This window comes from Entelurus aequoreus, linkage group LG20 (assembly GCF_033978785.1).
Source record: "Entelurus aequoreus isolate RoL-2023_Sb linkage group LG20, RoL_Eaeq_v1.1, whole genome shotgun sequence".
Taxonomy (NCBI): Eukaryota; Metazoa; Chordata; class Actinopteri; order Syngnathiformes; family Syngnathidae; genus Entelurus; species Entelurus aequoreus.
In genome coordinates, this window is record NC_084750.1 from 6,731,023 (window position 1) to 6,746,022 (window position 15,000).

General features: G+C 40.1%; 1 protein-coding gene across 2 annotated transcripts in view; it reads left to right on the forward strand.

The window, feature by feature from the left end:
• LOC133635882 (oxysterol-binding protein-related protein 3-like) overlaps positions 1 to 14,839 on the forward strand; it is a 52,163-nt gene extending 37,324 nt beyond the window's left edge. For both annotated transcript variants that reach the window (XM_062029300.1, XM_062029301.1), the window contains exons 19-22: positions 7,389 to 7,533; positions 7,613 to 7,739; positions 7,827 to 7,949; positions 14,366 to 14,839. In XM_062029300.1, the coding sequence (XP_061885284.1) occupies positions 7,389 to 7,533; positions 7,613 to 7,739; positions 7,827 to 7,949; positions 14,366 to 14,462 (492 nt within the window). In that variant the 3' untranslated portion in view covers positions 14,463 to 14,839. The remainder of the gene's footprint in view (positions 1 to 7,388; positions 7,534 to 7,612; positions 7,740 to 7,826; positions 7,950 to 14,365) is intronic.
• The last annotated feature ends 161 nt before the right edge of the window (positions 14,840 to 15,000 follow it).

Genomic DNA, 15,000 nt, shown 5'->3' on the forward strand with positions numbered 1-15,000 from the left:
AAGGTACACCTGTTTTGCAAAACCAATGTTTCTTATAGAGATGTCCGTTAATATCGGACTGCTGATATTATCGGCCGATAAATGCTTTAAAATGTAATATCGGAAATTATCGGTATCGATTTCAAAAAGTAAAATTAATGACTTTTTAAAACGCCGCTGTACAGAGCGATACGTATCCGGTAAAACACGGACGTAGGGCATACTTGCCAACCCTCCCGATATAATGCACTTTGTGACTTCAATAATAAATATGGCAGTGCCATGTTGGCACTTTTTTCCATAACTGGAGTTGAAGTTGTTCTCTTATTTTGGAAAACCTTGTTTTTGATTGATTGATTGAAACTTGTATTAGTAGATTGCACAGTACAGTACATATTCCGTACAATTGACCACTAAATGGTAAGTCGGGATCCACGTTAACCAATTCATGGTAAAGTTGCATTGTTTAATGCATCCAGCGGGGCATCACAACAAAATTAGGCATAATAATGTGTTAACTCCACCACTGTATATATCGGTATCGGTTGATATCGGAATCGGTAATTAAGAGTTGGACAATATCGGAATATCGGATATCGGCAAAAAAGCCATTATCGGACCTCTCTAGTTTCTTACCTATTGGTACCTGTTTTGTGTGAGTGGGGTCTGCACACGCCCCAAACATGTGAAATCCAAGCATGGAGGCACGGTGGAGATATTTATAAAACAGACTTGCTTTCCTCCATACGTCTTCCAAACAAGCCGTTTGGAATTTGCCCAATTTGTGATGTTTTTCCAACATGTGACATCAGCGGATATCTCCATATATGGAAGAAATTCAACCAAATAACTTTGCGCAAGTCTGTCATTTAGGGATGATGTTTGAAACCGGTTCTCCCGATTGTTCGATAAGAAAAGAACCGATTCCATGGATTCGAATACCTTTTTGAGAAGCGGTTCCCGTTATCGAAGCCACTATACCGTATTTTCGGGACCATAGGGCGCACTGTAGTAAAAGGCGCCGTGTCAGTTACGGGTGCTATTTCTGTATTTAACGCAGAAATAAGGCGCAGCGTATTTTTGGCCGCAGGCATGGTTAAACATACGCTATCTTAAGACATACATGCATGGACGCTGTTTTAAAAAGGCAGCAGGAGCAAATCTGAGTTCGGTTCTTCTTTATTGAAGTATTTATCAATGTACTCACATTATTTTTTTATCAATCCTCATCCACAAATCCATCAAAGTCCTCATCTTCTGTGTCCAAAATGAACAGCTGGGCAAGTTCTCCATCAAACACGCCAGATTCCCTCTCCTCATTTTCAAAGTCGGTCTCGTTGGCCATTAGCATAGCAAGCTAGCACAACAGTAAAAGCCGACTTCTCTTGCCCCGTTGTGCGTATTAATTCGCTACCGTGCTGGTCCCCTTCTTCTCCAGTGTGCTTCACCGGGATGTGGAAAGTGAGCGGCACCTCGTCCATGTTGGTGATGTGTTTGTCTGCAATTTTTTTTATTTACAACGCACATAGCAGCACTAGATGCTCATTTGGGGCATACCTTTAGCGTCCTCTCTCACCTGAATCCTTCACCCTATAACGTCCGCTTTTCCTCCATATAAACAGCGTGCCAGCCCAGTCATATAACATCTATGGCTTTTGGAACTCAGTGCGCACACAACAACCTATCTGGATTCGATAAGACATTCGATAAGGAATCTGTTCGATAAGAGGATTTGATAATGGGCTCGAACTCGATAATTTCTTAACAAACATCATCCCTACTGTCATTCCATAAGCTCCTTCTTTTTCTCTTCTCTTGTTGTGGGGCAGACTGGCTCGTACATGCACATGCATCCTCCGCTGTTGCCATTTCTAACACAAAGTAATGTATAGTTCTAACTTATGTCAGTAGACTCTCTATGGAAGCACTAAAAACTACAACTTGGCTGACAGGGAGAAGTCGCAGTCAAAATCAGGCACGTAAAAAAAGACCACCCACAAAAAGGCGAATTCTAAAGACACGGTCTGGAAGTGGCTTGAAGATCAAATCAAATCAAATCAACTTTATTTATAAAGCACGTTTAAAATTTACCACAGGGGTAGCCAAAGTGCTGTACAATGGGCAGGTTAAAAGATAATACGAGAACCGAGCAAACACAACACAACACAAACAGAACACGATAAAAAATAAATAAATAAAATATAAAAACATAAAAAAATGTTCACAGCAGGTGTATTATGGGGCGCCATTGCAGGATGGATATCACTCAGTGTTAAAAGCCATGGAATAAAAGTATGTTTTTAAGAGAGATTTAAAAACAGGAAGAGAGGAGGCTTGTCTAACACTCAGAGGTAGGTCGTTCCAGAGCTTGGGAGCAGCAGCAGCGAAAGCTCTGTCACCTCTAAGCTTCAGCCTTGTGTCCGGGACCGTCAGTAGCAGCTGATCGGCTGATCTTAGGGATCGGGTGGGGCAGTAAGGCTGAAGGAGGTCGGAGAGATATGTTGGCGCGAGGTTGTTTAGACATTTAAAAACAAATAAAAGGAGTTTAAAATTGATTCTGTAATGCACAGGGAGCCAGTGAAGGGACGCTAATGGTCTGTAAAACATCATCTATGTGATATTTGGACCAACGAACCAGCATTACATGTTATGTAGACCACAAAGAAGTCTTTTACATGTAGAAAATAAATCATAATAGGACCCTTTTAAATGGGAGCCAAAAGTAGTTTTTGCATTATAGTTATTGTGCACATTTTGTTCAAAATAATTGTATGTAGCATTGAAAACCACAACTGTAATGTAATGTAATACATCATCTGATTTACAACGCGACTAGAAAACTATCTGTTTAATAAGATACGCTTTATAAAAATGTGTTAAAGTTAAAGTACCAATGATTGTCACACACACACGAGGTGTGGCAAAATGATTCTCTGCATTTGACCAATCACCCTTGATCACCCCCTGGGAGGTGAGGGGAGCAGTGAGCAGCAGTGGTGGCCGTGCCCAGGAATCATTTTTGGTGATTTAACCCCCAATTCCAACCCTTTATGCTGAGTGTCAAGCAGGGAGGTAACTGGTCCCATTGTTATAGTCTTTGGTATGGGTGTGTTAACTTGAGTTACTTGCACTAAAATCTTTTAGTTTATTAAGCTATTTTCAAAGTATTGGATCGGGACTCTGAACCGGATCAGATCTGAGGGCAAAAATGTTGATCAGGACATCCCTAGGAGACTCCCATTTCAGTCAAAGTTCACTTGGCCAGTGTCTTTAGTTGTTGAATGCAGACAATGGAGGCACACAGCACCATCTGCTGTACAAAGAATAAACCTGGCAGCATGTAAATAAGTACAGTAGAACTTCGATTTCCGAACCCGATGAGTTCTCAAACATGGTCCGTAAATAGAAAAGTTTGACAGTGGAGCAGAGTTCCCCATAAGAAACAATGTAAATATGAAAAAGTGATTGCAGCCTCGACAAAAGTCCATATTTTAGTAAAGGTTTGTACACTTTCAACACGGTTGTATATCAAACAAACATAACGAGGGGTTGATTGGTCAATTCCCTGTGTAATAAAAAAAGTCAAAACAACAATAACCAGCTGCTGTATACTCTGCTCTACGCACTATGGTGCTCTCTCACAACCCAAATCACAAAATACTTGACTTCAACAACCATATTGCTATAAATGGGTTATACTTGTATAGCGCTTTTTTACCTTCAAGGTACTCAAAGCGCTTTGACAGTATTTCCACATTCACCCATTCACACACACATTCACACACTGATGGCGGGAGCTGCCATGCAAGGCGCTAACCAGCAGCCATCAGGAGCAAGGGTGAAGTGTCTTGCCCAAGGACACAACGGACGTGACTAGGATGGTAGAAGGTGGGGATTGAACCCCAGTAACCAGCAACCCTCCGATTGCTGGCACGGCCACTCTACCAACTTCGCCACATAATAAACATTTAAAAAAGAATGCACACACATAAACCACGGCAGACAACTGACGAGAAAGGAGCAAACTGAGGAAGGGAAAAGGAATGGGTCCGCGTGTTTGTGCTTTGGAAGAGTGAGGGGCCGCTTTGTAACGAGAGAAGAGATTGTTTCTTTTCCTCCGCTGTGATATCATTCTGTTCTGGCATCTTTTGCCAGAAAAGACCGGCTTCATCACAGTTAAAAGTTGATTTGGGTAACTTACTTTTACTGTGCTGTGGTCATGCTTGTGAGTGCCATGAATGTATTCCTCGCAAATAGTCTTTTTTTTTTTTTTAGCACCACAGCAGTTCCCTCCTTCTTTCCACACTGGTCTGTGTAGTTTTTGAGACTCTTATGGAGTTAGTGAAAAAACAAAGAAAAAGCACACATGCTGGAGCGTTGATACGTGGCAACAATGTTAAATGATAAATGGGTTATACTTGTATAGTGCTTTTCTACCTTCAAGGTGGGCTGGGCGATATGGCCTTTTATTAATATCTCGATATTTTTAGGCCATGTCACGATACACGATATATATCTCCATATTTTGCCTTAGCCTTGAATGAACACTTGATGCATATAATCACAGCAGTATGATGATTCTATGTGTCTACATTAAAACATTCTTCTTCATACTGCATTAATATATGCTTATTTTAAACTTATGCAGAGAGGGAAATCACAACTAAGTCAATTTACCAAAACTGTATTTATTAAGCAGTGGCACAAACATTCATGTCATTTCCAAAACAGAAAGTGCAAGATTGTCAGAGACATTTTAAAACAAGCTATTAGTGCACTTTTGTGCATGATGTCACTAAGATTGATTGATTGAGGCTTTTATTAGTAGATTGCACAGTACAGTACATATTCCGTACAATTGACCACTAAATGGTAACACCCAAGTAAGTTTTTCAACTTGTTTAAGTTTGGGGTCCACGTTAAGATGACTTATCAAAACAACACTAAATTAAAGTGTACTTTTTGTACAGAACACCACTACAATAGTTTAAAGGCCTACTGAAATGAATTTTTTTATTTACACTGGGATAGCAGATCCATTCTATGTGTCATACTTGATCATTTCGCGATATTGCCATATTTTTGCTGAAAGGATTTAGTAGAGAACATCGACGATAAAGGTCGCAACTTTTGGTCGCTGATTTTAAAAAAGCCTTGCCTATACCGGAAGTAGCGTGACGTCACCAGAGGAAGGACTCCTCACATTTTCCCATTGTTTACACCAGCAGCGAGAGAGATTCCGACCGAGAAAGCGACGATTAATTATTGAGCGAGGATGAAAGATTCGTGGATGAGGAAAGTGAGAGTGAAGGACTACAGTGCGGTGCAGGACGTATCTTTTTTCGCTCTGACCGTAACTTAGGTACAAGGGTTCATTGGATTCCACACTTTCTCCTTTTTCTATTGTGGATCACGGATTTGTATTTTAAACCACCTCGGATACTATATCCTCTTGAAAATAAGAGTCAAGAACGCGAAATGGACATTCACAGTGACTTTTATCTCCACAACAATACATCGGCGAAGCTCTTTAGCTACGGAGCTAGCGTGATAGCATCGGGCTCAAATGCAGATAGAAACAAAATAAATAAATCCCTGACTGGAAGGATAGAGAGAAGATCAACAATACTATTAACCATGGACATGTAAATACACGGTTAATAATTCCCAGCTTGGCGAAGCTTAACAATGCTGTTGCTAACGACGCTATTGAAGCTAACTTACCTCACAGAGCTATGATAAAAACATTAGCGCTCCACCTACGCCAGCCAGCCCTCATCTTCTCATCAACACCCGTGCTCACCTGCGTTCCAGCGATCGACGGAAGGACGAAGGACTTCACCCGATCATCCGTGCGGTCGGCGGCTAGCGCGTCTGCTATCCAAGTCAAAGTCCTCCTGGTTGTGTTGCTACAGCCAGCCGCTAATACACTGATCCCGCCTACAACTTTCTTCTTTGCAGTCTTCATTGTTCATTAAACAAATTGCAAAAGATTCACCAACACAGATGTCCAGAATACTGTGGAATTTTGAGATGAAAACAGAGCTTTTTTGTATTGGATTCAATGGGGTACCAATACTTCCGTTTCAACGATTGACGTCACGCGCATACGTCATCATATATAGACGTTTTCAACCGCAAGTTTAGGGGAAATTTAAAATTGCACTTTATAAGTTAACCCGGCCGTATTGGCATGTGTTGCAATGTTAAGATTTCATCATTGATATATAAACTATCAGACTGCGTGGTCGGTAGTAGTGGCTTTTAGTAGGCCTTTAAAACAAATAAAGTGCACTTTTGTGCATGATGTCACACAAGATATTTCAAAAAGTGTAAAATAAAAATGAGCTATGTGGTAGGTTCCTGTGGACGTTATCTCCTTCTGTTGTTGACTATTTTTTTCATACGTTGTTGATCTGGAAATAGTTGCTTCGGCATTTTGTTGGTGTGGCACCGAACGGAGATGTTGACATGCACAGTTTCAAGCACTCTTCATTCTCTATCGGGTGACTTTTCAAATGATGCTACATTCACAGTGGTGCTACTTTTTGTAGCAAAGCTTTTGCCGCATAAATGTTGAACATATTCCCGCTTGAAGCCAAACCACCGCCAGACGATGGACCCTGTGCTGTTTTTCTTGGGAATTAATTCTTCCTTCATTTGTTACCAGATTGGCACCTTCTCTCTCTCGTATTACCACTCGCACCGCACCGTTAGCATCACAGCTAATGTTACCATGTCGCAACCGGTCTGCTCCGTGGGAGTGTGTGACGTTGCTCACGTGACAGTATGTGACGTATGTAAGAAGGTGCGCTTGTTTTATGTCTCTGTGCGAAGGAGAGACAGGAAAGCGTGGGAAATGCATGCAGTGTAATGCCCATAGCTAAAAGCAACTGCGTGAGAACATATACTGGAATATCACAATATAGTCATTTTCTATGTCGCACAGAGACAAACCCGCAATATATCGAGTATATTCGATATATCGCCCAGCCCTACTTCAAGGTACTCAAAGCGCTTTGACACTATTTCCACATTCACACGTTCACATTCACACACTGATGGCGGGAGCTTCCATGCAAGGCCCTAACCACAACCCATCAGGAGCAATGGTGAAGTGTCTTGCTCAAGGACACAACGAATGTGACAAGGTTGGTAGAAGGTGGGGATTGAACCAGGAACCCTCAGGTGTCCATATTTCGCCCTGCTTTCTTGCCTGCAGGCGCCTTGAATGAAGTGTTCGTCCACAGAGACATGGTTTATTATTTGTATTTGTATTATTATATTTAAAGCCTGATCTAAAAGTTTGCATATTGAGGGGCTCGTAAATCGAGGTTCCACTGAACTCATTACCTCAAGAGTGACTGAAGAGAATAGTCTGGGGGTTCATGCTCCTTTTATCTTTTTAGGCCAGATCCTGGAGCTCTTCCGTCAATGAGATCGAGGGCGTTGTGACCGATTCGGAAGGAAAAGTTGTGCACTCCTTGTTTGGAAAATGGCACGAGTCCATTTTCCAAGGAGACCCACCTTCTGCCACGTGCATCTGGAGAGCAAGTAAGTGGATGGCTCCCAGACATGTTTTTTAATTCATGGATTGGATCTTGACCTCATCCACGCTGATATGTTTGTGTAGATCCCATGCCGGTGGACCAGGATCAGTACTATGGCTTCACTCAGTTTGCCGTGGAATTGAATGAGCTGGACCCCACCTTAAGACCTCTGCTGCCCCCTACAGACACACGCTTCAGGCTGGACCAGAGGTTCAGAGTTTCACTGTCCTGGCTGTCATGAAGAAATAAATGTTCTACTGTACTCTCACCACGACTTTCTTTGGCCTCTTTGTTCAGGCTGCTGGAGGAGGGAAACGTGGAAGGAGCCGAGGAACAAAAGCAGAGGGTGGAGCAGCTCCAGAGAGAGAGGAGGAAAGTGCTGGAGGACAACAACATGACCCACCAACCGCGCTTCTTTAAGTACGCCTACTTTGCACGTGTGTGTGTGTGTGTGTGTGTGTGTGTGTGTGTGTGTGTGTGTGTGTGTGTGTGTGTGTGTGTGTGTAGTCAGACATGTGCATGTGTTTTCCACCCCACCACATGATGATGAGATAACATCGACACAGGCCGCTGTGTTTCAAGTGATAATGTCCGCTAAGGCCACTCCTGTGTTTCCTTCTCCCTCAAGCTTATTGTTCATTTTCTACTTGGCTTTTCTACTGTTAACACAAAACATAGCAAGGTGTTTAGTTTCCATAGCAGCTGAGTAATCTACCCATAAAACCACTCTTGACAACCCCAACGCGTATTTTGGGGAAAATAGTTCTGCTTGCTGTAACCTTCATTGTTTTTGATCAATTTCAAAATGTTGCATAGATGTTTTACAGACCATCTTCTAACCGCTTTCTGACAGTCGCTTCAGGATGCGCCGTTTTGTGGGCGGTCTTATTTACGTGGCTCACCTCCGGCAGCGTCTTCTCCCCGTCATCTTTGTTGTAGCGGTGTAGCGTGCAAGGACGGGAGTGCAAGAAGTGTCAAAAGATGGAGCTAACTGTTTTAATGACATTCAGACTTTACATAAATCAATAACAGAGCAGCATCTTCTTATGGAAGTACAATTATCTCACATCAACTTATATATATCAATATGATATTAATACATATGCATATATTAATAAATATACAAATACAGATGTGATATACAAATAAATCAATCAATCAATCAATGTTTATTTATATAGCCCTAAATCACAAGTGTCTCAAAGGGCTGTACAAGCCACAACGACATCCTCGGTACAGAGCCCACATACGGGCAAGGAAAACTCACCCCAGTGGGACGTCAATGTGAATGACTATGAGAAACCTTGGAGAGGACCGCATATGTGGGTAACCCCCCGCCCCAAATAAATAATTTGTATACATAAACGCGTATTTGTAAATATATTTTGAGATTTGAAAATATGTATAAATATAAAACTGTGGCATACAAATAAATCAAGAATTTGTATAAATAAACGTGTATTTGTAAATATATTTTTGAGATTTGAATATAAATATGCTTGATTTTGTATTTGTATTTGTATTGAATTTGCATATGTGGATCGCTTTTTTGCTTTTGTGTCGATGAGACATTCCTACCACAAACCAGATGCACAAATAAATGTGGAGTTACAAACTCCCCTGAACAACCAGCAGAGGGCACTGCAGCCAGAGCGGTCTGGGTCACAGACATGGTCAGACACTGGCGAGCCAATCAGAGGCACACTTGGGAGGGTCATATTACGTCATGACTTTGCCATATTAGGAGAATGAATGAATGAAATAAGTTTATTTCGGTCATATAGTCAACTATTTTGTGTGATCAGTTTAACGGTACAGATTATACATATTTAACAATCATACACAATTACACACAAAAAGGAAAGAAAAAGAATGACCGAAAAGGAATAGGCTGAAGCCAAGGCTTATATTTGCCTATCCTATACATTCACTGAAAATGAGATTACCTGCAACATCAACGTTTATTATTTAGGCTTTTTACATCATGTGGCATCATTCCTGCAAAATAGCGCATATCAAAAATAAATACACGTTTATTTATACAAATTCTTGATTTATTTTTATGTCACATTTTTATATTTATAAATTTTGTTTGTATATATTTTAAAATTTCAAAAATATATTTACAAATACGCGTTTATTTATACAAATGATTTATTTATTTGTATGTCACATTTGTATTTTTATATTTATTAATAAATGTAATAATATCATATTGATATATATATATAAGTTGATGTGAGACAATACTACTTCCATTCCTTCTCATTCGTTGCTCACTAGTGCAATAACAACGCCGGAAATGTGTCCCGTGAAAAACCGTCCGACCGGAACTCTCTAATAACTAAAGTTCCTTTGGTGAATAATGTAAACTCACTACACCGGTATGTTTTAGCGCTTTCATGGCGAGTTTACTGACAGATATAAGTAAGAACTTTACACTACTTTATATTAGAAATGGCAACAGTGGAGGATGAATGTCCTATAACAAGAAGATAGAGGGGGAAAAAAAGAAGCTTATCGACTACAAAGGCGGAAGCGCGCACATTTTCAGGACTTATGCAGATCCCAAATACAGATCAGCAGGTACCAGAACGTAAGAAAAGTTGCTTTTGCATAATATTGCGAAACAAAATGCCGGATAATATGTCTTACCTTATACACACACCATAATAATACTCGTATGTTGAAGCACAGTACAATCCATAAAGCGGTGCAGCTTCATAGCTTATCAAAGTCGTACTAAAACATTTTGATAGATTTTTGAGCGCCGTGTGTAATGTTCTATATTTTCAATGGAACATATAAACATTTTGGTGTTGTTTACTTCAGTCATATTGCAGTTTACACATATCTCTTATGTGTGACTGCCATCTACTGGTCACGCTTATCATTTCACCATGTACCAAAATAAAATAGCTTCACGGTCTGTAAGCACAACCAAAATTATTCCGTACATTAGGTGCACCGGGTTATAAGGCGCACTGTCGAGTTTGGAGAAAATGAAAGGGTTTTAAGTGCGCTTCATAGTCCAAAAAATACGGTACATGAAGTCCTAATTTGATCCATTTTTATTAGTTACACTCTTAAAACGATGACCTAAAGCAACAAAATAGAAATCCAAGCTTTTTACCAATCGAATAATACTTTATTGACCTACATTAGGGTTGGTTTTTGCATGTTTATTGTTCAAGCAGTTCAATGGGATTTGAGTGTGTCATTACAGGTATGATAGTTGTTTGACTGCTTCCTTAATCACTATTATCCTCAAGCAGGAGTGTCAAACTCCATTTACTTGCGGGCCGCCGGAGCGAGAGTCTGGGTGAGGCTGGGCTGGCACCAAGTCTTCACCTCATAATCACGTTTCAACCACGTGACCACATTCGTTAACCCTGCAGCGAGCTTAAAGCAGGTTGCTCTTCGTGTTGCCCCATACTTGTTGTGCTGTCATTCGCACGCAGGGTCTAAATAGCTCCTCAGGGAAAACGTTACTTAAAATAGTTTGTACGCATGTACAACATTTTAAAACTTTTAGCATGAAATTAAATTATGGGATGTAAAGAAGCAAAGAAGTCAAACCATGTGCAAAAATGATCCAGTTTACAGAGAACTGGACTTTTTCTTTGTGGACTTTTGCCTTTCGTTCACCATTCTTATGCGGGACAAGAACGCTTAGGGTTTTTTTATGCATTCTAACTAGGGATGTCCGATAATGGCTTTTTGCCGATATCCGATATTCCGATATCATCCAACTCTTTAATTACCGATACCGATATCAACCGATACTGATATATACAGTCGTGGAATTAACACATTATTATGCCTAATCTGGACAACCAGGTATGGTGAAGAAAAGGTCCTTTTTTTAAAAATGAATAAAATAAAATAAGATAAATAAATTCAAAACATTTTCTTGAATAAAAAAGAAAGTAAAACAATATAAAAACAGTTACATAGAAACTAGTAATTAATGAAAATGAGTAAAATTAACTGTTAAAGGTTAGTACTATTAGTGGACCAGCAGCACGCACAACCATGTGTGCTTACGGACTGTATCCCTTGCAGACTGTATTGATATATATTGATATATAATGTAGGAACCAGAATATTAATAACAGAAGGAAACAACCCTTTTGTGTGAATGAGTGTAAATGGGGGAGGGAGGTTTTTTGGGTTGGTGCACTAATTGTAAGTGTATCTTGTGTTTTTTATGTTGATTTAATAAAGAAAATAAAAATAACCGATACCGATAATAAAAAAAACGATACCGATAATTTCCGATATTACATTTTAAAGCATTTATCGGCCAATAATATCGGCAGGCCGTTATTATCAGACATCTCTAATTCTAAATCGTAGATAAACTTTAGCAAAAGTCAGCTAACAATGGAGGTAATTGCTTTTGATCTATTCTGCCTATAAAGCACTTTAAAAACATCAAAAAAACTCCATCAATGTTTTATATACACTCTGTTAGTTTATATGTAATGTAGTAACATTCATACTATCATGTGATATTTGCATACACTACCGTTCAAAAGTTTGGGGTCACATTGAAATGTCCTTATTTTTGAAGGAAAAGCACTGTACTTTTCAATGAAGAGAACTTTAAACTAGTCTTAACTTTAAAGAAATACACTCTATACATTGCTGATGTGGTAAATGACTATTCTAGCTGCAAATGTCTGGTTTTTGGTGCAATATCTACATAGGTGTATAGAGGCCCATTTCCAGCAACTATCACTCCAGTGTTCTAATGGTACAATGTGTTTGTTCATTGGCTCAGAAGGCTAATTGATGATTAGAAAACCCTTGTGCAATCATGTTCACACATCTGAAAACAGTTTAGCTCGTTACAGAAGCTACAAAACTGACCTTCCTTTGAGCAGATTGAGTTTCTGGAGCATCACATTTGTGGGGTGAATTAAACGCTCAAAATGGCCAGAAAAAGAGAACTTTCATCTGAAACTCGACAGTCTATTCTTGTTCTTAGAAATGAAGGCTATTTCACAAAATTGTTCGGGTGACCCCAAACTTTTGAACGGTAGTGTATTTTGATCATTTTAAGCATTTTGCGGCGTATCAATTTCACAGATGCATCACAATGTGACTTTTCCCTTTAACAACGACAACACTAAGCATCATGTAGCAGTATTGCTAAATGCTAAACAAGATATACAAACATAATAAAACAATTACTTCCTGTACAATGTCTGCTCTCACTGGGATACAGACTGATGGGATGTTTATATCTTCCCCTTTACATCAACAATTCATCATAATCCTTACAAAGGGTTGGAAAAAAAAAAAGTTGTCTTTCTCGCCATCTCCGGGTCTAAGTCGGATGTCAAAGTTGACCAACTCGTGGGTTTATGTCCACAAAGGCATGATTTATAATCTAGAATTAACTGTCACCATTTCAGAGGCGATGCATCGGCTCCATATGTCAATATAGCAGCATAAGCCGATCATGGCGCCGATAAAAGTCATTCCAACTGTATCGCTAATACTTGTTATTTAGGTCACGACATGTAAATAAAATATTATTGGCGCTTTGAGGAAATTTTTAGAGAGGTTATGGGCACAACAGTGCAGTCATTGTTAGCCACCTCTTACTTGCCATTTTTTAAGACTTAGAATGCAAAAAAAAAAGAATGCGTTCTTGTCTTACATAAGTATTGTGAATTACGCAAAATAAAAAAGTGCACTTAAAACTCAAGTACAAGGAAGACGATGCTTGACAAATAATTAAACTTAATCGAAAATGAGATCATCTCGTTATGCCAATCGCCATTTATAAGCAACTGTTTTTTCATGAGAACTAAATTGATTCATTTAATTTGTTAGGTAGTGAACAAATATTTTTCTATGAAATGGAAAAAAGGAAGGATTAAATACGCTCGGCTTATTCCTACTCCTTTTTGAACATGTAAATGAGAAACGGGAAGTATGTGATGTACCATATTGTAACTGTACGCTGTTTGAAATCAAAACAAAACCATAACCAAGTTTATTTATCGAGCAAAGTTTATACGCAAAGGCAATTCAAAGTGCTTTGCAGATTCTTAAAAGTACAAGAAATCATCATGAATGACTTTGTGGAAGTCGATCCCTACCCGTTCCTCTGATACCACGTCACAAGAGCCAGGCGGGCCGTTTTAACAGAGTTTTATTGTCCATGTATTTCCAAGCGCAATCTTTTTTCTCTCCAGTCTCTCCCAACACCTCCTCCTCCTCCGCTGGCCGCTCACTGTTAAAGACAACAGATGATTAGATCACCACGTACCACCTGTGAAAATCTAATCACCTGCCAGCTGTGTCTCGCCGTCCAGCACAAGCCGATGGTGCTCCGCCCTCAAAACCATTGACAGCGGCGGTGACCTTTGCTCCTGCAGGCGCGCTGATCGCACTTTCTCTCCACAGACTTGAACTAAAATCAAGGGCTCCATCTGGTGGTACGCCAAAAAAAATCACCTAATTAAATATTCAAACAGTTTTACTGTTCTAAAATATACTTGTTAAAATAAAACCTCTGCCTAGTTTTAATGAACATTAGGCCTACTACGCTACTGTCTTTTAATGTTGGTTATCAGGGTGGTACTTGGAGAGCCAAGTGGTTTTTACTTGATTAAAAACCTTTGAGAACCACCCGTGTAGATAATTAGAGTTAAGTGTTTTCCGTCTCCTGGAAGATTAGTAGGAGTATAAAAGTGAAACGCCGCTCTGTTGTTTGCTCAAGGTGTGTTGGCACCCGCCATGTTTGCTTTTAGATGAAAAACAAGATGTAAATATCCAGTGTTGGACAATATTGACTGATGTGGGTCTTGTGTGGACAGGAAGTCGGACGACGACACGTGGGTGAGCAACGACACGTACTGGGAGCTACGCCGAGACCCCGGCTTCGCCAAAGTCGACTTCCCCGTTTTGTGGTGACGGCTGCGGCCGTGTTTTATTCCGCTTGACCCCAGCGGATCCTGGAGAAGGAAGTAAAAAACTGAAGTGAGACCTAAACTGTGTCGTGTTAACCCCCAACTTCCTGTACCCTCCCAGCAGATGGGCATCCTCAGTATGAACCATGATATTAACACTTCATTAGTAACTTTTACAAAAGTGCCTTTTTATTGCCGCGCCGCTCCGGCACTTACTTAGTGACATGAACTGACCAGAGAACTCTTTTTTAGCCGTCCTCTCTACACCCTGACTTTACCAAGCAGGAAGGGTTGTGACTTTAGCCTTATAGCCTTAGTGGGTGAAAATGGCAATAATACTTCCAAAAAAACACAGCCAATAAAAGACACCTTGGATGTACAATGAAAGGGGTTGCACTGTTGTGTGTGTGTGTGTGTGTGTGTGTGTGTGTGTGTGTGTGTGTGTGTGTGTGTGTGTGTGTGTGTGTGTGTGTGTGTGTGTGTGTGTGTGTGTGTGTGTGTGTGTCCTTTGATGCACCATCATTAGGTACACCTGCACTTTC